The sequence below is a fragment of the Podarcis erhardii genome, assembly GCF_964252035.2.
Source record: "Podarcis erhardii genome assembly, chromosome: 6".
In the NCBI taxonomy this organism is placed as follows: domain Eukaryota; kingdom Metazoa; phylum Chordata; class Lepidosauria; order Squamata; family Lacertidae; genus Podarcis; species Podarcis erhardii.
This window is the reverse complement of record NC_138510.1, coordinates 26,788,133-26,813,597: the sequence shown is the minus strand read 5'-3', so window position 1 is coordinate 26,813,597 and position 25,465 is coordinate 26,788,133. Positions and strand designations below refer to the sequence as shown.

The 25,465-nt window shown below is 40.1% G+C and overlaps 1 protein-coding gene across 17 annotated transcripts in view; it reads right to left on the bottom strand.

Annotated features, from left to right (window-relative positions):
• Window positions 1-25,465, bottom strand: part of PTPRT (protein tyrosine phosphatase receptor type T) — a 621,336-nt gene that overhangs the window by 328,934 nt on the left and 266,937 nt on the right. For all 17 annotated transcript variants that reach the window (XM_081867470.1, XM_081867484.1, XM_081867480.1 and 14 more), the window contains exon 6: window positions 21,322-21,496. In XM_081867470.1, coding sequence (XP_081723596.1) covers window positions 21,322-21,496 — 175 coding nt within the window. The remainder of the gene's footprint in view (window positions 1-21,321; window positions 21,497-25,465) is intronic.

Here is a 25,465-nt window from a genome sequence, read left to right as displayed (position 1 = left end):
ACTGTACTATAGATGGAACTGAGTGGCCATGAAATTCTTAGTTTCAGTACTGAATCACTGTTGTCTACAATTGTAGAGGGGCATAGCAGCAATTTCAATTATATTCTGAACTATGTGTTTTGAATCACATGTTGGAATTACAGTTGTGTGAAAATGTTTTGGGGGGCACATTCTGAATGAGAAGCCACAGCTATTTTAGAAGGGTTAATTTATGTCACCTCTTATTGCTCTCTTTTATATGCCCACACACATCTGTGTTGCAGCCAGTATTGACATAAGAATTGACAGAATGTTTCTAGTTATCTGATTTGGGAATGGTTTCCAATCTAGTTTTAACTTATGCTTAGATCAACATTCCACTTTTTTCTACAGAAGACAAACAGTCCCATATCTGACAATATTTGTGCATAAACAAATGGAAGAGCAGATTACTTGCATCAAGTATCTTCTACTTGCTTTCTTGTATGAAATCCCAGAGCAACAAGTGTCGCTATTTTGAACTGTGCCGGGTGTGTGTGGGTGTGTGGGTGTGTGGGGGTGTTGGAGAGACAAGGCAGCTACTAATGTCCTACTGCTTATTTGAAAATATACCAACATCATTCATGTTTTCACATACAATTCCTCCTATACAGTACTGCAAAAAATAACTACTTTTTATTGTTCGCATAAAACATAAAAAGTACATTCTGTAAGAAAATCCCAAGGCTATCCTTTCCCTCAGATGTCCCTCAAGTTGCTAAAAAGAATATTGCCTTCCCATGGCTAAACCTGCTGATCTTGAGAAACATGGCAATAAATGGGTAATGTCTTTCAATGGAATTGCAGGTCTCAGAAAAAGTTAACATGGAACAAGAAGACCTCAGAGAATTACAGAAACTGCCACTATAAAAGACTCACTGTCTCCCCTTATCAAAAGCTTTCAGCTGGACTCGAGAATGAATAGAAGCTAGAACTTAGTGATAAATTGTATAAGAATTGTTTCAAACAGCACAATCCATATTTTGCAAGTAGGGCAAGAAGAAATGAAATTGTTTGTACCTTGACATTTGTGCAATGCTGTACTTGAGGGGACTATTCTGGGGTGAAAACATGTATTCAGATTATGCCTCAAAGCATAAAGGTTGCAGATAACCTTTATGATTACTTTGTTGCTACTAGTGATGTACGTTCAGAAGCAGTAAGGTGGAAACTGCTGGGTCTAGAATGGGGAGACCTGAGTTCAAATCCTAATGCAATCATAAAGTTTACGGAGAGATCATCATGGCTCAGGATCTCATTCTAACTTCTTAGAGTTATTTTGAAGACAGAATGAGATTGACCTAGGAATGGGGCTTTGAACTTCATGGACAAGTGGCATGATAGAATTGTGATAGATGATAGGCAGGCAGGCATTTGAGCAAGACACTGGCCTGAATATAATATTCCTTAGTACACATGGTGACACCTTCCCATGATTTTTCACTACAACTCCCATCAGCCCTAGGAAATACAAATGTGCTGGCCAGGACTAATGAGAATTATGGTCCAAAAAACAATGAAAAGGCATCAGGTTGGGAAAAGCTGACATAAATTATATCATAACTCTTACTTGTGAACCCTGGTGTTAAGGATTGGCTGGTTGCAGCTGAGGAACCCCCAAGGGAAGAAGGTTCAGAGCCCAAGGATTGGTGGTGGGACAACGATGAATGGTCAGAGGAAGAGGAGGGAGCAGACTGGGATGTGGTTTCGGAAACTGAAGAGGTAACAGGGTTTAGTGAGCAGAAAGAATCTGTGGCAGAGAGCAGTCCAGAAGCAAGAGATGCCAAGAGGCAGTGATGAGTCAGGCTGGTGATGAAGCCAGGGTGTCTTCCCCTCCTGTCTCCAGTTTCCAGTCTCATGGAACCAGAAGAGATATGAAGGGGAGGAGCAAAGGCAGGCATAGTGACAAGAGTCTCAGATTGCTTGGGGATTGCCAGGGGAAGAGGAGACCTAGACAACTGTGGGAAGGAGGGGATCTTCCATCCCCATAACTGCCTCATAGGGGCAAGATCTATCAGGACAAGTTGCTGTGCTCACTAGACTTGGCCTCCTGAACAGATTTCCCCCCTTGAATAAAGAGTTAACAGCACTGATGCCATGTGATTTATTGCTGACCTGCTCCTGACCGACACCTGATATCAGAGATGAAGATCTTAATATTGACTTCTATCTGATTTGTCTTTTCAAACACAGTGGTACCTCGGTTTAAGAACAGTCCAGTTTAAGCACGATTTGGTTTACAAACGCCACAAAACTGGTAATAATGTCTTGGTTTGAGAACTTTACCTTGGTCTAAGAACAGAATCCAAACAGTGGAAAGGCACCGGCAGTGGGAGGCCTCATTAGGGAAAGAGCGCCTCAGTTTAAGAATGGTTTTGGATTAAGAACAGACTTCCGGAACGGATTAAGTTTGTTAACCGAGGTACCACTGTACAGTGTTACATTTTTGACATGTTGTCCACTAAGATAAACCCTTCTGTTCTGATAAGCCCCTTTTCAAGCTGTTGCCTAAATTAACATCATGCAATGGAAAGCTAACTAGCAAACATAGGATACTACAGTTTTAAATCCTGGTGGCTGGTTCTGCTTGCTTGAGGATATGTAGCCTGTACATCTGAGCCAAAGTCAGTGGCAAAACCCCTACGCCACTTCCCCTATGGTACCCCGTTTTCCACTTTCCTCTCTACTTTGGGCAGGATGAAGAGTCAGCCTGGATAAGACAGAAACACTGTCCATGCTACTCAGTGCTGACCAGCTCCCCTGCTTTTGATGTACAAGCAATCAGTTGAAAGCTAAACTTTTAAACGTGTTTCTTAATTTAGTTTGCTCTCCACAAGGGACTATGTAGTATTTGACTGAAAGATCAATTCTTTCTTTCTCCCTTGCAAAATGCATTTTGAAGTGGTAATAAAAGTTTGAATGTCTGATATCATTATAATTGTGTGTGCACATAATGATAATGGTTGGAAATGACAGGCATACAAGTTTTGGTAATTTTATTTTCTCTCTCTCCGCGCGCGCGCACACACACACACACACACTCTAATGGTAAGAAAGGAAAGGGAAAGAAGTTCAATCCAACCTGCAGACTAAGCCTCAAAACTTGAAAAAAAAGGATAGTATAATTGTCACTAACTAAATAAAGGTTATATTTTAGGGTTGACATGTTTCCAAAAGTAAAAAACCTGGAGCTTTTTGAGGCATATTCAGCATGATTTAACCCCCATTGCCCAATTTCCCCCCAAAAATAATCCAGGATGCCATTTTCAGAGGAAAATTCCAGGACATTTTCCTGGAAAATCAGGACTTACGGCAGCCCTATATTTATTCTAAACAACACAGTATTTTCTTGTTTCACATTAAGCCCAACATGATGTTTTGCTTCTATCAATTTTGCTGCCAACTGCTGCAACCACATTTCAGGCCTGACCACTGGTTCTGTAGTACAAAACTGTGAGTAGTCAACATTAAAAAAAATTTAAAAATCCAACATCTCCTTTGTTAACATATTTTGTGGTTAGGCTCTATAGTAGAGGACTGCTTTTCAGGCTGGCTTGTTATGGTGGTACAACAGAATTGCTTTTGCCCACCATAGTCTTGAAACAGGCTTTGCAATGCTTCAAGAACCTGCTAAAAACTGAGCAGAAAGAAGAGCCAGATGAAAAACAGCCCATACTTGAGTACCATGGCTGTTCCTTGACTCTAGTTCTCTGATAGTTATTGTGGGCCCACACACAGCCTTAAGCTATGGGGAACATCCAGTGTGCTGGCACTAGGAATAGAGGGGAGATAACTTAGAGAGTATGGGGATTGGTCATGATTTTATAAATGGTATTAAAGCGATCTATCGAGAACAAAAAGCTAAAATTATTGTAAATAATGTGGTTTCAGAGGAAATTAGAATTGAGAAGGGAACCAGGCAAGGGTGTCCACTGCCCCCTCTGCTGTTTATCTCAGTTCTGGAGGTCTTGCTAAGTATGATTAGAAAAGATGAACAAGTTAAAGGTATTACAGTAGGTTCGAAACAATACAAATTAAAAGCCTTTGCTGATGATTTAGTTCTGACATTACAAGATCCAGACTCCAGTGCAGTTAAAGCACTGGAGCTAATATATGAGTTTGGTCAGGTAGCAGGATTTAAATTAAACAAGAGCAAGACCAAAGTAATAGAGAAAAATCTGGATAATGAAGAAAGGAAAATATTACAAGAAAAAACGGGCCTAGATTTTGTGAAAAAAGTCAAATATCTGGGGGTGTACCTGTCTGGGAAAAATTTGAATTTGTATAAGGATAACTATGAGAAAATGAAATTAAAAGAGATTTAGAGGTGTGGTCTAACTTAAAATTGTCATTAATGGGCCGGATTTCTGTGATTTAGATGAATGTGCTGCCAAAGATGCTTTTTTTGTTTCAAGCCCTCCCAATTATAGACAATGTGAAATGTTTTAAAGAATGGCAAAAAGCTCTTTCTAGATTTATCTGGCAGGGGAGGAAACCCAGAATTAAATACAAATTACTTACGGATTCCAAAGAAAGAGGGGGGGGTTCTCTCTGCCAGACTTAAAAATCTATTTTGAAGCTGCCGCACTTTGTTGGATTAAAGAATGGATAAATTAGAAGATACAGATTTACTAGATTTGGAGGGATTTGATAATGTGTTTGGTTGGCATGCATATTTGTGGTATGATAAAGTAAAAGCCCATAAAGCATTTAAAAATCATATAATTTGGAAATCGTTGTATAATGTTTGGATAAAATACAAAGACCTTTTAGAAAGAAAGACGCCCAGATGGCTTTCACCAATGGAGGCAAAGGCCCAGAAAAAATTAAATATGGATACCAAATGGTTGAGATATTATGACTTATTAATAGAGGAAGAGGAAGGCTATAAATTAAGACCATTTGAGCAAATTAAAGATAAGCTAAATTGGCTACATTACCACCAGATTAACGAATTGTATAAACTGGATAAGAAAAATGGCTTTGCCTTGGAAAAATCTAAGTTGGAGATGGAATTGTTAGATACTGAAGGTAAAAACATATCTAAAATGTACAAGCTTTTGCTGGACTGGCATACGAAAGATGAACAAGTTAAATCGGTGATGATAGACTGGGCAAGAGATTTAGGACATAACATAATGTTTGAGGACTGGGAAAGATTGTGGAAGAAAGGGGTGAAGTTCACCGCATGTACTTTGTTAAAGGAAAATATTATGAAAATGATGTATAGATGGTATTTGACACCTGTAAAATTAGCAAAGATGTATCATAATTGTGATAATACATGTTGGAAATGTAAAGAAAAGGAAGGAACATTCTTTCATATGTGGTGGACCTGCTCCAAGGTGAAAGACTTCTGGAAAAAGATTTATAATGAATTGAAAAAAAATGTTGAAATATACATTTATAAAGAAACCAGAGGCCTTTCTTCTTGGAATAACAGGTTCGGAATTGCCCAAGAAAGATGTTAATCTATTTCTGTATGCCACAACTGCGGCTCGTATTTTGTTAGCTAAAAAGTGGAAAACTCAAGAATTACCAACAGTAGAAGAATGGCAGATGAAGATGATGGATTGTATGGAGCTAGCCGATCTAACCAGAAGAGTCTGCGACCAGAAGGAGGAGGAACATCACGAAGAATGGAAGAAATTTAATGATTATTTAGTTAAATTTGTTAAGCTAAAATAACTGGAAATAGCGTCCAGATACTTAAAGGCTTAGGATTGTATCTATGTTAACTGATAAAATAATATGTTTAATACAAGAAGGAGAAGATTTAAAGATGTTAATGTTTAATTTAAAGGGTATTAAAATTGGGATTTGGAAAACCGTTATAAGGATATGCAATGAAATTCAACTAAGGGGAAACGAGGAAGTCGTTTTACAAAGTAAATAACTGTTATTTTCAATAGTTATGATTTATGTCTGTTATGTTTTGTTTGTTTTATGTTTTTGTTTGTCATTGATATTGTAAAAACTAATAATTTTTTTGCAAAAAAAAAAAAAAAGGAATAGAGGGGAGAGGAGAGAGAATTGTAGTTCAGTTTGCATTTAAAGACAAACCTGCATAATAAATCCAATTTCAAAATTCACACTGCTCTGGATTTTGCAATGAAGTTATCCAGCCAAGTAATGTGTACAGAAATGCTTATGTTAGCAATTGTTTGTCCCCCGCAAAATGCAAAGATTAATGAAAATAATATACAAAAAATGCATTTTGGGGGGGGTTGCTTGTAGAAATGTGCATATGAGGAAAATCCACACTGAATGCTTATGAATTTTAATGAGGACATTCAAAAAAAGAAGAAGAAGAAAGAAAACCAATGTGGAAATGTGGAGTACTTAAGTTAATATTGGAATGAGAAACTTAGAGAAAGGAGAAATAAACAGATTCATCCGTCCCTAGCAGGCACACACATTAAGTACATTTAAACCTGGTGTGGGCACATGGGGACATAAATTCTTCATTCATGGCTTCTGTCGCATATAAATTAGGCCTGAAAGCTGGTGGGAGTGAGGAAGCCAGACAGGCCCAAATCCCACAACCCTGTCACAGTACATTGCATTGTGACTATGCTCCCCTCCACAACTCCATTAATTCCTGAACACTTTATAGTAAAGCTACTCAAATCAAGGAAATCTGAAGAATATGCAAAGCTTACTGCCTCATATACTTCTCTCCTTGTGTCCCTATTTCTATGGAGTGTCTCAGAATAGGTACTCATCCATGTCATATGCTCAAAAGCCAGAGAAAAGTGATGAAAGTTAATTATAGAAGTTATAGCTTTGGGGTAGAGAAAGAAAAGTCAGACTCAAGGTTACCAGTTTGGTCTTTCTTTTGTGACATTTCCACATGTAGCCAAAGTAGTCCTATGACTTTTAGAAGAAGATGGGAAGCTGTTTCGCCTCAAAACTGATTCCCACTATTGGCCTAGCTAGCTCAATAATGTCTTCACTGACTGGCAGACTCCAGGGTTTCAGGCAGGAGTCTTTCCTAAACTTTAGGTAAAGGTAAAGGGACCCCTGACCATTAAGTCCAGTTGTGACTGACTCTGGGGTTGTGGCGCTCATCTCGCTTTATTGGCCAAAGGAGCTGGCGTACAGCTTCCGGGTCATGTGGCCAGCATGACTAAGCCGCTTCTGGTGAACCAGAGCAGCACGCGGAAACACCATTTACCTTCCTGCCAGAGCGGTACCTATTTATCTACTTGCACTTTGACATGCTTTCAAACTGCTAGGTTGGCAGGAGCAGGGACCGAGCAATGGGAGCTCACCCTGTCGTGGGGATTCGAACCACCGACCTTCCTATAGGCAAGTCCTAGGCTCAGTGGTTTAACCCACAGTACCACCTGGGTCCTAAACTTTAGACACAGTCAAAACCTCTGCTCACCGTCCTTCTACTACATTCCATCACAGCAATTCCATTTTAAAAGGAGCTACTTTTAAAACAGAGTTGGGGAAATCATTCTTCTTGGCCTAGATCCAAACCTATTTTCTTGGAATAGGATCCCACAGATTTTTATTGAATCAATTGCTTCCAAAAAATAATGCTTTGAACGCAGCCACTGGCTGCACTCCACTAAACATTTACTCAGAAGCCATGCTCATGATGTCTCTCTGATGTGTGTGGTGGTAGCTGCACCTCCTCACCCCACTGTCAGAGAATAATTTTCCTGTCTATTTCATAATATGTGGCTAATCTTCATTCACTGTTCCCATGTTCCACTATGTTTCCACCAATACTCGCAGCGGGAGAAAAACAATTAATAAGCACTTTGTACAGCACTTGCACGTAAGTGCTCATTGCTCTTCAAATGCATTATCTGGATGCAATCCTTATAATAACCTTATAATTAGTAATATTATCTCCCAGAGGAGAAGGGGGCTGAAACTGGGAGAGAGCAGCTTGCCAAAGAGTGCCTAGCGAGTCCATAGCAGAAACACGATTAAAAATGAATAATTCAGGATCCACAACTTAGTCAATTGGCTATTATGCTGCACCAGCTCTCCTAATACTCTTCAAGGTTACAACTCATAGTAACAGAGGAAGCTATTTTATATTGACTCAGCCCATTGGTTCATCTATCTCAGTATTATCCACACTGACGGACAGCAGCTTTACAGGACATTGAGCAGGAGGCATTCCCAGTCCTACTTGGAGATGCTGAGGATTGAACGAGGGGTCTCCCCAATAAAAAGCAGGTGCTCTACCACTAAGCTAGACCTTACTAGACCTCTATTAACCTAGTCCATAGATCCTGAATAATCTTTCTTCTTGACAACAGGGTTTTGTTTCTGTTATTCATTACCCTGTTATCTTTCTCTCTCACCAGACACTTAAATCGGATGCCTAGTTTTCCACTTATTGGAACTTTGAGAGCTGTTGGTGAGCAAAGGGTGTGGGGTTTTTTTGCAAACATGTGTTGAGGGTTATAGACAACTGGTGGGAAAACAGATCTACACAAGGACATGTATATATAAAGTGAAGTCCTTGCAGAATGATGGATGGCAGTGTTCACTGAAGCAGTTCTATTGCTAACCTACATTTCTATTGTCTTTGGGGGGGTTACAGACATAGATACTGTAGACAGGTAGGTAGAGATAGATGATAGATAGATGATAGATAGATAGATAGATAGATAGATAGATAGATAGATAGATATAGATACATACATACATACATGATAAAGTGTCAAACATAAAGAGCAATTGGAAACCAGGTGCAATGAGATAATCACATGTCTTACAGGGATGGGAAAAGTACACACGAACATTCTTGGAATCTGCCTTCAACAGCATAGAAAAATGTATTGTATATGACCTACTGTCTGTAAAGAGACACCAGTTCACCAAAACTTTGGATTAATAATCATATTTATATGATAAATTACTTCTAAATAATGTGGCTAGCAGCTTCCAAGAGTTTCTGCAAAATTCAAAGGGAAAAGGAGATCAGAGAGGTATTACAAAAAGTTTATATCTGCTGTTATGGGGGAAAGAAAGAAAACAGAAAAAAGCAATGCAGGCCTGCTGAGGAACAAACAATTTGCATATTGTGTACTGTTGTGCAATTCAATACTAGCTTCAGGCTACCAAATAGGGCAGTAAAGCACACACTAAGTCTGATTTATGGGATGTAAGGATAGATAACCCAAGAATTTTCTGCTATTTGCATCTGTTTCAAATGCATACACACACACTTCCTGCGGCAGACTTACTAGAAAATACATTGAAAACAAACAAGGTTATAAGCTGCCCAAAGAAAAGGCAAAGGGATAGACAGGGCAAGTGCAAGCAACCTTAACTCTAATAGGACACACCAGTTTACTGTGGCCTGCTCTGTAAGCTCCTCCCATCAGTGTTAACTACTATAATACTTAAAACAAAATAAAAAAATTCCTTCCAGTAGCACCTTAAAGACCAACTGAGTTAGTTCTAGGTATGAGCTTTCGTGTGCATGCACACTTCTTCAGATACACTGAAACAGAAGTCACCGGACCTTTCTATATAGTGAGAAGGTGGGGAGGGGTATTACTCAGAAGGGTGGTGGGAATGGGTGATTGGCAGATAGCTGCGATGAGCCTGTTGACGACTCTTAACGACTGCAATAGGTCTAACAGGAAAAAGCAAGGGGTGAGAAGGTGAAAAATGGCTTTGTCATGTATAATGAGATAAGAATCCAATGTCTTTATTCAAACCAGGTCTCTCCATAGTTTTAAGTTTGGTGATAAGTTGCAATTCATATAATACTTATCTGCATAAAGCCCAATTTGTTCCCCAGACATTTTGCTAGTAACACAACTAGTGATAGCAATGTCATATCCCATGAAGGTTCCCCCCTTCATCTGTCAGATCACATAAAGGTTTTCCTCCCTTCGTCTATCCTATACTATGAGTGCATGGCTCTAAACTAATTTGTTGCAGAGTATTTACTGCTCTAAATGCCTTTCAATATCAGAGGATCAAGGACAGAATGAGGTCTGCAGTACAGGCAAAGAACATGAGACAAATAACCATGGAAGCCTCAGAAAAGGAATTCATCCATTCAAGACAGACAGACTAAAGACAGGTCCCAAAGAGGATGCAGAAGGAAAGAGGGGGGGGGGGGAGAGACAGGTGATCCATGGGCAGCCAGGGACAGACGGTCAAGTTGTTCTGGTTACCAGCATTAAATATGTCTCTTGCAGCTTCGTTTTGTAGAGGCTCCTGTTAGGCTAATACCTGTAAAAATTCCTGAAGATTCTTAAGGGAAGTTCCATATTGTATCTCATTCTTTAACTAAGGGCTACTTGCCAGTGATGTATAGCCAAAATGGCTAACGTACACACACACACTGCATATGACATGAAAACCACACATACAGAACATATATACCATGCACTAGCCACATATACAGCACACACTCACATATGTACACTTGCCACACAATCAGACAGACACATATTCAGAGAGACCCCTCTCTTTTGCTAATTGGGAGGGAATGGGTTTTCAACAGCCTCTTTCTTCCCCTTGGCAGTGCTGCCATGGGATTGAAAAATGAAAAGCAAAGCCCTATTCTTACCTTAGAAAAGTTTCTCTTCTGCCTCTGGCAGGGCATCTGTGCTAAAAGGAGCACCCTTCCTGTTTCCTCAACCTTAAGGTCTTCTTGCTAGGGTGTCGTGAAATTCTCAGACAACTGCTCTGGTAATGAGTTATTCATCAATTATGAAAAATCAAAAGTCCTGGTGTTTGAGAAGAGATTCTCCCCGAGTAAATGGGTACTGGATGGTCACAAACTAGAGCAGACCGAATTCTTCTGGTACCTAGGGCTTCTATTCCATCATTCCAAGTCCTGGAAACATCACTGGCAGACTGCCTGTCAAAAGACGGAGGTAAGCAAACTGGCTATACTTCTATTCTTTTAGACAAGGGGAGGCCATTATGTTCCATCAGCCATTAAGGTATTTAATGCAAAATCTATCTCTCAACTCCTCTGTGCCTCAAACATCTGGTTCAATGGCTCATTCTCCAGGTTCGATGGCTTCCAGGCAAAGTTTCTCCGGTCCCTCCTACAAGTTCCAAATGCAATACTATTTTTAGAAACAGGTGAATGTCCTCTGTCAACTAAAGCATGGTGGGTTGCCCTGAGATACTGGCTCAAGATCTCAGTCTTTGGCCTAGGGAAGGGGTTACTTCCATACCTAAACAACGTGGAGTTTACCAGCTCATGGATGAAAATTATGGTTAGAAAAGCCACTTTGATTGGTATGCCACCTTCTCTACTGTAACATCTGGGCTATGATGCCGCCCTTAAATCTCTGAGGCAAAGGCTCTGGGACATACCACATAGTGATCTCCAATCTCAATCTCATGTTATCTGTGGCCCATTAGCAGTAGGAATTCACTATGGGTTTGATTTTCAGACACCTGCATATCTTAGAAATTTGTCTGTACCAACATATCAGCGTCTTTTCACCAAAGCCAGATTAAATGTATTCCCATCAGAAGTGTTAAACGGCAGACTGAGAGGTATCCTTTATCAAAATAGGATCTGTGTATGCCCTCAGGACGTTGACTGCATGAGGCATATTTTAATGCATTGTGGGCAATATGATCAAGCTAGGGAACTATTGAGTAAACCACTATTGGCAAATCGGCCGGGTCAAACTGAAGTCTACTATACCAAATATCTTCTGGACAACAAGTCCAATGATATCACAGTGGCCGTGGCAAAGTCTCTTTCAGGAGTCATATGAATCAAAGATCAACATACCCATGACTAAACAGATAAGGTTTCGGTCTCCCTTCCCTGGGGGTTGTCTGTATGAATCTGTATTTTATTCTGATTCCATGTTATGGGTCGTTGGACCGCAATAAAGATTATTATAGGGTGTCATGCCATGCTCTTCTTTAGCCCCAAGACCTTCCTACAAGCACTCCTTCCTGTTTCCTGAACCCTAAATTCTTAGTGCAAGGGGTGCCATGCCAGAGGATGTCTTCTTCTAAGGTAAGAAGAGGTGCCAGATTTTGGCAGAGGGTTGGTGGGCTATGAAAAGCAGCTTTTCAGTGGTGCTGTGGGTTAAACCACAGAGCCTAGGACTTGCCGATCAGAAGGTCGGTGGTTCGAATCCCCGCGACGGGGTGAGTTCCTGTTGCTCGGTCCCTGCTCCTGCCAACCTAGCAGTTCAAAAGCACGTCAAAGTGCAAGTAGATAAATAGGTACCGCTCTGGCAGGAAGGTAAACGGTGTTTCCATGTGCTGCTCTGGTTCACCAGAAGCGGCTTAGTCATGCTGGCCACATGACTTGGAAACTGTACACCGGCTCCCTCGGCCAATAAAGCAAGATGAGTGCCGCAACCCCAGAGTCGGCCACGACTGGACCTAATGGTCAGGGGTCCCTTTACCTTTACCTTTACAGGCACAAATATGCTGAAACAGATGCTTGTATTTCATGCAAAACCTGAAGGCCTATCTTCACATTAAGATTTTAAGATGTGGCCATGTTTCTACCCCTATTCCCCTTACAAGGGGCTTTCTTCCCTAAAATCATAATGGGCAACATATTTCTATCCATCATCAATTACCTGCATGAAATCTATCAAGATCCAAAGGGCTACAGATGTGATAACCTAAGTTCCTGAATAAGTTCCTGAATAAAATTTGCATTTTATTTTATTTTATTGGTCCATGATGACCAAAATGATAGTCGAGGGCATGTTACTTTTATCCAATAGTGAGCCTTTCATTCAAATTATCACTTTCATGTTCCTGGGTAAAATTCAAACGGGCATGTTTCAAAATTATGCTGCTGCATAGTCATTTAAAAACCTCTATCACCTGCTCACAAAGCCAAGTCAATTTATGCTAATTCCTAAATTAATCTTCTCCATATACTCATCTCGGTTGTTGCTTTAATCTGTCAGGCAGGGAATAATGATGCAATACCGAGCTCATCAGTCCTGGTAGAAGATGAGGAAAAAGTGATAGCCACACATACCAATGTACAGTAGCAACTGGAGTAGATTTTGATTCTTTCACTACGTGAACTACTCTTTTGATTAATTTTTTGACATGGGTATGGCTCAGAAGGGCACAACCGTGCATTTAAAAATCAATGTGGAAAACGGCTTGACTTGTTCTCATCAGAAACATGACTGTTGTCAGAGGCAGCTCTAAGTAATAGTTTGGCTTCCAAAAATCCCAAGCACTTTACTTTAAACAAGCCTTTACAACCTCATTTGCAGCATTAAAAGAGTGGAGAAGGGGGAAAATGGCTTAGGCTGAATAGCTCAATTGAAATAAAAAGTACAACTGAGCATAATCAAGCTCCATTCTACTTCCACTGTTGAACGCTGCCAGTGAAGATGAAAGTCTAGATTTTTGTTCGCCTCTGGGCAATTAGGTATATTTAAAATTTCTATGCAACTCATTTACACCTTTCTTGGATCAACAGGCTGCCCTTACATTTCATGTGTTGAACTCTGCTTGTATGTTGTATCAATACCAAACCTTTGCAGAAGACCCATCAACATTACTGAATGAAGGCTGAGCAATTTACCACCTATATCTTTCTTAGCACAGCTGTTAGAAGCTCTCTTAGATAGAGAAATCCTAAGCTCCTGGAGAGGGTAGCTGAGGAGCTGCTGGATGCTGAGAGTTCAAAGAAACCGCAGGATCCAAAGCCTTTTAGTTTCCGTAATATATTGTCAAAAAGGAAGGGAAACCATTAAACCATGAAGCTGGTTTAATTAATCTTCTACTTAATTCTGGAAGAGCCATAGCTCAGTTGTAGAGCAGCTACTTTGCACGCAGGAGGTCCCAGGTCTCTCCAAGTAAGGCTGGGAAAGACTCCCATCTAAAACCCTGTACTACTGCTGTTGGTCAGTGCTGAAAATACAGTGGTACCTTGGTTCTCAAACTTAATCCGTTCCGGGAGTCCGACTCCTGAAACGGTTCAAAAACCAAGATGTGGCTTCTGATTGGCTGCAGGAGCTTCCAGCACTCAATCAGAAGCCGCGTAAAGCACATTGGATGTTCGGCTTCCGAAAAACATTCGCAAACAAGAACACTTCTGGGTTTGCAGTGTTGGGGAACCAATTTGTTTGGAAGCCAAGCCGTTCAAGTACCAAGGTACCACTGTACTGAGCAAGATGGTCCAATGTTCTGACTCAGGATAAGGCAGGTTCCTTTGCCCTCTGAAACCATTGGGAGGTGGAATGAAAACGAAAAGCCAAGGACAAAAAAAGAGATAAATGTAAAGGTAAATGTAAAATGCAACCCCTCCATCTTGGATGGCTCTAGCTCAGCAGGGTGGTGATTGTTCTGCCATAGGATTGCTCTGCCTTTATAGTGACTTATAATACCGCAGGGACATGGATAGCACTGTGGGTTGTGTGATGGAATGTAGTAGAAGGACGGTGAGCAGAGGTTTTGACTGTGTCTAAAGTTTAGGACCCAGGTGGTGCTGTGGGTTAAACCACAGAGCCTAGGGCTTGCCGATCAGAAGGTCGGTGGTTTGAATCCCCATGACAGGGTGAGTTCCCGTTGCTCAGTCCCTGCTCCTGCCAACCTAGCAGTTTGAAAGCACATCAAAGTGCAAGTAGATAAACAGGTACCACTCTGGCAGGAAGGTAAACAGCGTTTCCGTTTGCTGCTCTGGTTCGCCAGAAGTGGCTTAAACATGCCGGCCACATGACCCGGAAGCTGTATGCCGGCTCCCTTGGCCAGTAAAGCAAGATGAGCGCCGCAACCCCAGAGTCGTCCGCGACTGGACCTAATAGTCAGGGGTACCTTTAGCTTTACCTTTTATAATACTGGTATTCATAAATGAAACATACAGGCAAGCAACCTGTATGTTTGATTGGCATGTGACCGCTGATGCACATGCCATTTCAATAATAATAATAATAATAATAATAATAATAATAATAATAATAATAATTTATTATTTGTACCCTGCCCATCTGGCTGGGTTTCCCCAGCCACTCTGGGTGGCTTCCAACAAAGATGAAAGATACACTAAAATGTCACATATTAAAAACAGGGCTGCCTTCAGATGTCTTCTGAATGTCAGGTAGATGTTTATCGCTTTGACATCTGATGGGAGGGTGTTCCACAGCATCGAAAGGGGGTGGAACAAGGGTGGAATGGGGCAGGGCAGGCATATGTGCACTTCACTGGTGCGTGTGATGACCCGGAATACAACCTCCACACAAACGAAGAGTTGCCTATAATTTGTTTGCTTCCCTTGTGCAGAAGGGGTCTGTAGGGCTCACTGAATAGCCAATGCACTTCCACTTTACCTGTTTTACATAAAACGTTTCCTACTGAAGGATAGCCCACTACTACCACCTCTGACTACATACAAATTAAAGTTAGCACATTTGTTGGCTCCTGTTTGAAACTCAAAATTAAGTGATTGCACCGTGTAAATGGAATATATGCTACCAAGGAGACCTGGCTGAATCTCTGAGCTGCCAGCTGCAGCTAAAGAAGTCTAAACACAGTATCAAATTATCCTTGGGAATTTTTGTCTTAAAAAAACAAAAGAACGTCTCCTTAATGGCTTTACAAAAGGTGATTTGCACTATTTGAAACTGTGGGCATCTTTCCCCCACGCTCAGGATGCGTAATCCAAACGCTGAGAAGATGAATAGCGAATTGATTGCTGTTGTTAGTTGAGGATGGATGAGAAAAGAAAAAATAATCAGAATCAATAGTTAAAAAACAATAATCCTGTAGAACAGGGCATATACTAACAATGGAATTCAAAAAGAGAAATGTCAAAGTTTTCATGGGGGAAGGGGAGAGATTAAGTGCTCAGAATATTCTCAAGATGTGACAGAAATTGAATGTGCTCACCCTTCTCAGTGAAGTGCATCTTATTCATGTCCAGAAAGCAATGGTTTCGTCTGCAACATTCGTACAAACTATTTATAATTAAGCACATGGGAACTCATGGGAACAGGATTACTACCATTAGATCCAACTCTCATTGTTACCTATTCATTAGTTTAGATTAAGGAAAACCACATTCTAAATAAGAAAAAAAAATCTGTCAATTTCAGTTTTCAACAGTGTCTGCAAAAATATCTGAGGGTTGGTTTTTTGTTTTGTTTTACAGAAAGGTCTGCATGGAGATTCATACACATTTCTCCTAATATACAACTTTTATACACAATTATGCTAGTATATGCACAGAGAGTGGCCTGCCAGCCCCTGCAGCTTTATCTTTGGATCTGATCAGGAAATGGCTATGTTCCAGTTTGCATATTGTTTCAGAAACTATAAATGAACTAGGTTCACCTATAAATGAGAATTGAATCAGATTTCTCTCCCATTCCTAGAAGCTTGTCTGGTTACTATTTGTGCTGCATGTGTGGTGTGTGTGCACATAGTCTACATGTGTCGTCTACACATGTGGGTACATGGCCACTAATACATGGCCTTTGAATGGATGACTTACTGTCAATGCAGCCTTCCTCCTGAAAAATGTAGCCACTTCATTCTAATTAATAGTATATGAATCTGCTTTGGGAGTCTTTTGGCTAAAGAGTGCTATAAATGAACAGGAATAATCAGTTGAGACACAAATTATTGCCCTACTTTTTTTCAAAAGACGTGTAAATTCACCTTGAACTTTCAGAATCTGGTGTGACACAAATTGAAGTGAATGAGTAAAATAAAATTATGTTCTGCTCCCTTCTTCCCTCTCCCTATTATTTCAAGGTCAATCCCAGCACTGGACTGCAACAGTCTGTGGCACAGTGGGACAGTGTGTCTGGCTGATAACCAGAAGACTGGTGGTTCAAGCCCACACAGGAACAGCTGTGGGCAGGATTCCTGCAATGGAGGGGGTTGGACTACAACACTACAATTATATGATTCTATGATATAGCACTTCACTGCAATGACCAAATAAAAGCAGACATAAAGGAACAGCTCTCCCTTCCCCAAATAACAGCAGAGCTGTCCTTAGATGTGCGAATTATTTCAGGAACAGAATATCCTTTATGGAAGCTTAAACACACACACATGTGCACACACAGAGGTGGAATGGAGCAACCTCATTGCACAGCACATCAAATCCACAATTTGCTTCTCATAGCAAACCATACATTCATATTCAACTGGCTGAGTCACATTTCTTGAAGCTGAAAATATAATACTATAGCACTCAACCCTGGGGGATAAACTTTCATTACTGTTGCTTAACCTGTGGGGAAAGCAATGCTGATACAAAAGGATTCATGAAAATGTGGAGGGCCATTATTATTATTATTATTATAGTCCAACCTTGGTTGTCGAACGTAATCCGTTCTAGAAGCCTGTTTGGCTTCTGAAATGTTTGACAGCCGAAGTGCGGCTTTTGATTGGCTGCAGGAGCTTCCTGCACTCAAGCGGAAGCCACACTGGATGCTCGGCTTCCGAAAAACGTTTGAAAACCAGAACACTTACTTCCGGATTTTCGGCGTTTGGGAGCCAAAATGTACAGTAATGGAGGCATTCAGGAGCCAAGGTTTGACGGTACTCATGAAGCAAAATCTATCTAACTAGCATCCTTATTTCCAATTGGGGGGATCATATAAGTAGTGATAAATGGATAAGTGTCTATTTCCAGTCAATGTCAAATTTGCATAAATTTGTCCTGTCCTGTATTAATTTGCATTTTTAAAAGTCCTTATAAAAATGTTATTAAATATTGTTTCATCACAGAATAAACACTTCTTTAGTAGTATGCCTTGAACAACTAACAAAGTCATTTTATGACTTTGTTTTGTTACGGGTTACTGGGAATTTTAAGCCTGTGAGGGGTAAACCATAATGGCCAGAATTATTTGAGGGAAAGAATGTGCTCCAAATGTGTTTTACAGGTGTAGTGTACACGCAGCCCAGATTTCATGTGTTTTAAAATGTTATGCTTTTTCAAACAATTATATCTTGCCTATTCCATTTTTAAAGAAAGCACACAATCCAACAAACAAGGTAGTTAACAAAGCAACACTTCATTATGCATTTAAAATACATAATAATCCCCAAATTGAACATAATCGTAAAAATTCAACAATATTTACACAAGAAACCCAAAACAAAACAAAACAGAATGCCAATGAAAAAAGAAGCTGAAGGTCTTTCTAAAGAGTCATGTCATGTCTCTACCAGCTTCCTAAAGCATTACAATGACAGGGCTTATCATACGTTGCTTGCCAAAGTATTCCACTGCTACAGAAAATGGGCAGCCCTGATAGTAGTCAGCTGTGTCTCACCAGATTGAAGGAACAGGGGAATTTCCTTAGATAATTATCAAACATGTGAGAAGGAAATGGTCCTTAGGAAACACAGAAGCCAAACCCATGAGGGCTTTAAAGATAAATACCAGCATATTGATTTGTGCCTGTAAAGTTAGAAGGGGGGAGAGAGGGAGAGAGACTCCACATGCAATTTGGGAATTCTTGAGTGAAAGGAGTGTAGACTCCATTCTAACATTTAAATAAAAGTTTAAGAAAGGTTGCAATCTTTAATTGAGTGTTAGATTAATCATTTTAAAACTTTATAATCAAATGAATTAGTCAGTAGACTTAAAAAAATACTTTGAAACAATTGCTTATAAAACTGCCTATGAGAGTATTTAACCCCCTTTTCTCTCTTTCATAACAAATAATATCTCTTCTAAGGTGATGCACACTTCTATGATATGTGAAATAGATAGATAGATTCAGATCAATAGATTCAGATCAATAATCAACTAAAACCTATAAGGTGATATTCAATGGTGACTGTCCACTGATGGAATCAGTAGTAAAGGGAGAAGACAATTTCCAGTGATCCTTATGTACTGCCTGTCTTAATCTGTTGCAGAGGGTAGGAACCCTTCTGAGAAAAAAATAAAGGAGGTTATCAGGTACTGCAGGAGAATTGCCAAAAATTACCTCCATCTCTATTCCACCAACAGTTTTAGTGGTAAGTCACCTTGGATATCACCCACACAATTAATCAATAGAATTTTCTTTAATCAAGTTGCTGCCCCAATTCAAAAAACATTTGAAAATGTCTTCAGTTTCTTGGCACTATGCTGATTGTTAAATTTGCCCCAATTGTGACCATCTTGTTTTACATCTTCTCCAAAGTGAACACATTTCCCCCCTTTCACATCTATTGCCATGTATTTCATGCAGGATTTTCTTCAACAAAAGAAAAGGAACATTTTACTTCCCTTCTGCCTTTGTGCACTTGGGTGAATTGAGCTTGCCTTGATCTACAGATTTAGAGATGAGACTGTCAATTGACCTAGTCTTCAATTACAAACTAATATAATGTATATCCAAACACATCACTGCAATTTAATAAGCGGCTCTTTGGGATTAGGCAATTCCAATTTGCTTTCATTTCAAATTCTGTGCAAGCACATCATTACAAATTTGATATTACCCTCACCAAATTAGGTCTTTTCAGAAGCACTGATCCATACAATTACAATGGGACAGCAGTACTTCATTAGACTAACCTCGCATCAAGCTCTCACAAATTTACCTGATCAATAAGAGGATGGAAACAAAGAAAAGTAAGTCTTGGCAAAATAATACTTGATCTGCACTTAATTATCTTGACCCCCCCCCCTTTAAAAAACAACAACCAAAAAACCAGCAGTGTCTACCACAACAGCTTATCCACCGCCCTATCTGTTTACTTTCAACATAAAATCTATCAGTGTCTTGACTCCTGGGTGTTCATCACTTCATCACTGTTTACAGCTCACATTAAAGCAGCAGTTCTCAACCTGTGGGTCCCCAGATGTTGTTGGACTACAACTCCCATCAACCCTAGCTAGTAAGGACAGAGTTCAGGGATGATGGGAGTTGTAGTCCAACAACATCTGGGGACCCACAGGTTGAGAACCACTGTATTATAGCATTACAGCTGCAGCAACGTTTCTGAACAATGACCAGCTCTTGCCTTCTCTATCTAAGGACAGATGTCTGCAGATACTTTCACTCAGAAGCTAGTACTCCTTCTTTTTACACATGGATTGTCCAACATCTTCTCCATGGATAGATTCAGGCACTTCTAAACATACAATGTACAGCTTTAAGGCTTATCACACAGCTGTACTGTAACTATATAGCTTTTAGCTCCTACACTCCTTCAGCCAAGTAGAAATCTGGGAACGCAGTGATATTCTTTACCTTGGTCAAGGATTGGATTCCTATCTCTTCAAACTAGTACCCTTATCTAATCTAAAAACCAAAATAAAATCACCCCAGGGAGCAATGTAGCACAACTTGCAGAGGGGTAGGGGTGTCAATCTGTTGTAGTAACAACACAACGGAAATCCATCTAGCTGATAGAAATTTGGAAGGTGGGCAGGCATCTGGAAACTTCCATTCTGGAGCAAAATATCAAGCAGAAATGTAGAATTGTAAGGGACCCCAAGGGTCATTTAGTCCAACCCTCTGAAATACAGGAATCACTGTTAAAGAATCCCTGATAGATGGCCATCCAGACTCGGTTTAAAAACTGTCAGCTGTTCACCACCTTCCAAGGAAGTTCATTCCACTATGGAACAGCTCTGACCATCTGAAAGTTCTTCCTAATGCTTAGGGATGTTCAGAATCTCATTTCTTGTACTTTGAATCCTTTGGTTCAGGTCCTACCCTCTGGAGCAGCAGAAAGCAAGCTTCCTTCATCTTCCATATGACACCCCTTCAGATATCTGAAGATGGCTGTACCATAACTTCAGTCTGTGTCTCAAAGCCACACCAATCTCTCTCTCTCTCTCTCTCTCTCTCTCTCTCTCTCTCTCTCTCTCTTTTTCTCCCTTTCTCTCTCTCATGCATATTTTTAAATGAATGAATGATTTCACATTGTGGTAGTTTACCTCTGGACAATATTTCAGGGTTCTTTTATGCACATATTTGATAAATATCAGTAACATTAATAATAAATACCCATTGTTATTTGTTGGGAATATTTTTAAATTTCAATTCTAAAATTATCCTCCATGTTTCTAAACTGCACCTTCATCTAAAACGTGGATTCCAGGATGATGTCCATAAAAATCAAAGATCAATACAATATTTAAAATTTATTTTAAAAAGTAAAGTAACTTAAGTAAAGCTGGTACTCTAATTACGGTCAGCAAGTACTTCCTGTTCATGTTCATGAGACAGAAATTCAAGGACTGAAATTTGCTTGGGGGGTGGTGTTTTCCCCCTCTTAAATGTTTTAATATTGGACTCATTGGTCCACTGTCAGAGCTCTGTGTCCTGCGCAGGTACTGAAGACAATACACATGTGTACACACAAACTTCATTAGCTGCCACTTACCTTTCACTATTAATTCTGCATAGTTTGAAACTCCTGATCCACCATCAGAGCGGATGACACATCGGTATTTACTGATGCTGCGCTGAGAAGTGTCAGCTACGCTGACCGTAGCAGAAAAACGTCTATGGTTGACGACTCTGGTGACCATTAAAGCTGTGTCTCTGCCATTCCACTGCTGTCAAATCAACCAGAGGGGAGGGGAGAGAGAAAATATGATATGATCATGCAAGAAGATCATTTAATTCATTTATGATTCAGTCTTCATTGTTTTTTATTCATACACAAAATTCAGGGAAATCGTCCCCTAAATCATTTTCTACTGAGAAATTAGCAAAGCTCAATAGTTCTACTGAGACATGCAGTTCTTGTCTTAAAGGGTTTTGTACCCCAAAAAGCCACTATAAACAAATACTGCCACAACAGACAGTTCGTTTACAAAAACCAGAATAGTTTCTATCCCCCCCCCCAACTTCATTAGTGGGATCTTTCAATCAGCTCATGAAAACATTGAATGAGAACTCTAACACCCTCTTTCCTGACATAAAGAGGGGCTGTAATAGCATGCAGTGGAACATATACTTATTGATTCAGAAGTGCCACTATAGGAGTTATTCCCAGATAGTTGTGTGGTTGTCTGGAAATAGACCACATGAAATGCAGTCAAATACAATGGGAAATATTTCTGAGTTAACACTTTAATTTTTGCTGGGCAGGGATGTGTAAAGTAGCCTGCAAGGAAAGCACAGAATTCAACAGAATGTTCCATTACCTGCTAATCAATCCCCCTTTTTCAGGAACCTATAATTTAGGACATTCCAGATCATAAGGTAATCTGCCCTGTGCTAATAGATAAGACATGGAATCCTCCATAGCTTCAGTTGAGAAAGTAATAAACATAAAGCATGTATTGTCAGCTATTATGAAGCAAAAGTGTACATATGCATTGGGCACAACCAGCTCTTAACATGAGCAGCTCTTAAGAATGCCAAAGCTGCCAATTGAACAACCTTATGATTGAGATTTGGAGGGCCTGTGGCCAATTACTCTGAGGTGCTTCTACATGTCTGGAGGGTGGCAACACCCAAACAGGCCTCTATTTAGGCGTCAGACTAAAACTTTCCTCATAACCATGTCTTTAACTATCTGTGGCCTTTTTTAAAGTGGGTGGGGTGTTTTTAATATATCCCTCCTCCTTGTTTTTAATATATCTATGGGTGGACTTGTTGATTAGTAGGTTGGCTGTAAGTCACTCTGGGTTGCCTTGGCCAAGATAAAGCAACAAACAAATGTAACAAACAAACAAACAAACAAACAAACAAACAAACAAACAAACAGCAATAGCACATAAATTCTAGCTTCCAGAGAGAAGATGCTTCTTATATTCATTATTATTTTTAGATTCCCTGCTTCTTTTTTCCTAGTATTTTTAGTGAGATTAGTGGGAATGCGTTCACACAGATACTGCTTATTTGCTCAGTGTTGTGAAAGGCATCTTTAACTTCTCACAATACATTTTTAAGATGAACCATATAAATGTAATGCATTTAATACTGTGATCATAACAGTTGCTTATTCTAATGTCTTCATGCTACTAACTTTCAAAGTGGTTCTGATTGAATTAATTGAAGTCTTAATCCGGCATAAGTAATGTTAATGATTTGTAATTAACTTCTTTAGGATTGCAGTAATCAAGTTGCTACGTAAAGTAAAAAAACAACAACACTATAGATAACAAGAGTTTCAGTTTGTACATATGCACAAATTCTAGCCAGAAGCTTGCCTGCATTTTGTTCCATTATGTCCTGTGACCTTGCATGGCCTTATGAATGATAGAAGAATGGTGGTAACCTTTATTGCCTTTAAGTCCTTTTAGGAAATTCACAGTAATTCTTACACTTCCAACAGTTCCTTAGTATTTGTGTTGTATGTTAATTATCTGGGAAACTAACATGAAAAAGAGGAGCTCCTCTCAGGGCTGGATTCAGTTGCAGGAAACAAAGATCACTGCCTAGGTGCTGGTGGTGATGCTGAACTTAGATAATGCTTGTCACAGGCTGCTTACTCAAGATTGCTCAAGACAGTTGAAATAAAAATTGGAAACCCTGATGTTCACAGACAGCACAACATTTTATTTTTAAGCTGTGCCCAACACTGTATGAGTGGAAGACAACCTTGACCTACGGTTCTCTCCCTTTTTCTTCTGCCCAGACTCCTCAAAAAGTCTACCCAGAGGGTCAGGGGACATACCAAGCCTTATATAGTAGTATCTCTGGTTAAAAACACTTCTGGTTACGAACACTTCTGGTTACGAGCTCTGCTAACCAGGAAGAAGCTGCTCCTGGTTGTGAACTTTGCCCCAGGATGAGAACGGAAATTGCACACTGGAGAGGGAGGCCCCATTAGCAGAAAGCACTCCTCAGGATAAGAAAGGTTTCAGCTTAAGAACGGACCTCCGGAACGAATTAAGTTCATAACCAGAGGTACCACTGTAGCATTGTACTGGCTACAGTGGGAAGAAAGACTCTCCCAAACTTGGGCAGATGACACTTCCAATTCCAGCTTCCCCCTGCAGTCCCATACAGCACAGCCACAATGTTCAGTAGGTCCCACTGACCATCCAGGGAAGCTTGGGGAGAGAGCAGGTAGCTGGGGGGTGGGGAATGGAAACAAGCATTATTCAAGTTTCTTTTTGCTCACACAATGTTGGATATGAGCCATCGTTTCCAGGAAAATTTACACCAGTTTCATTTTCAACACATGGTGCAATTGTGAGTTCACAGCGATCAGAGCCATACATACAGTTTTATTGTCTGACAGGGATTAATCTTCCATACATGCCATGTATTGAATCTGTTGAATGGGCTACAAATGCAATAGAAATAAGGCGTTGGGGAAATGAACAAACAATGAAAGCAACAAAGACACTTCTAATGTGGAGAGTGGATATTTGGTTGAGTCCAGGGGTGGTTAATTAAGCTATGGCTCTCCAGATATTGTAGGACTCCAATAACCCCAGCCAGCATGTCCAATAGTCAGAGATAATTCCAGCTGTTGTAAAGGTGGTGTTCCCTCTTCGCAGTAAAACTCCAACACACGCAGCGTGATATTTACAGTCTTTTCTTTATTACATATATACAAAGAACAGCTGCAATTCAAAATCACGCAACCGAACCTGTCGAGTCAGATTCGGGGAGTGGCTTCCTTTGATTTCGGCGCCAACAAAGTAGGCATGGAAACCTCGCGATACATCTTTGCTCTTTATGTTTCATTTCCCTCCTTGCCTGTGCTGGTGTGAAAGCCCCCCCCCCCTTTCTGAGGTTGAACTTCCTCCTACCAACTCTGGTGGGTTGTAGGGCTCTTCACCATCCCTGACCCCCTGCTCCTCCTGACTATGCCTCGCCCCCTGCTCTGCTTTGTGCATCAGTTCCCTGTCTTCCTCTTCTGCCAGTTCCTGCTCAGAACCCTCCCCTGCTACTGACAAAACTGTGCATTCTGGCTCTTCCCTGACAGCTGTGGACCAAACATCTGGAAAACTACAGGGTTGGGTGTCTACTGGTCTAGGAACAGCCATGGTTCTTCTGGAAATTATTGTCATGCCAATTATGCAGCATTAGCCTATGGCTAATTAAATAATGTATAGCTTTTTATACTATTCATTTCATAAATAGTATATAATGAAAGGGTAGTGCAAAGAATGAAAATTTACTTTGTTTAACTTTATGGGCATTCAAATAGCAATCTTCAGAATTTCAACATATTTTGCACATGTGTGTTCAATGTTTTTCAACAACCATGAATACTAGAAACTCAGTCTTTGAAGACTCCTGTCTTCCTTTCCACATGACTCATCCTTCCCCTTCTACACTATTCATTTGTCAACTTTTAATGTCCTGCTTTTCTTTTGTCTTCCCAGCCTTTGAACCAAGCTTCTAATCTACCAAACTCTGATTTTTTTTAATTTTTTTTTTTGCAAATGGACTAAATTAGGAAAAGGGGGTGCATTTATACAAGGGTAGTTAATTTCTATAAATGTGCCCAATTGATTAATGTTCCCAGCATATTCAGCTAAATAATTTTTCCATGCACAAATCTGAGACAATACGGTATTGAGTAGAAGCATGCAGCTGGTTTTGCACAAAGGGAA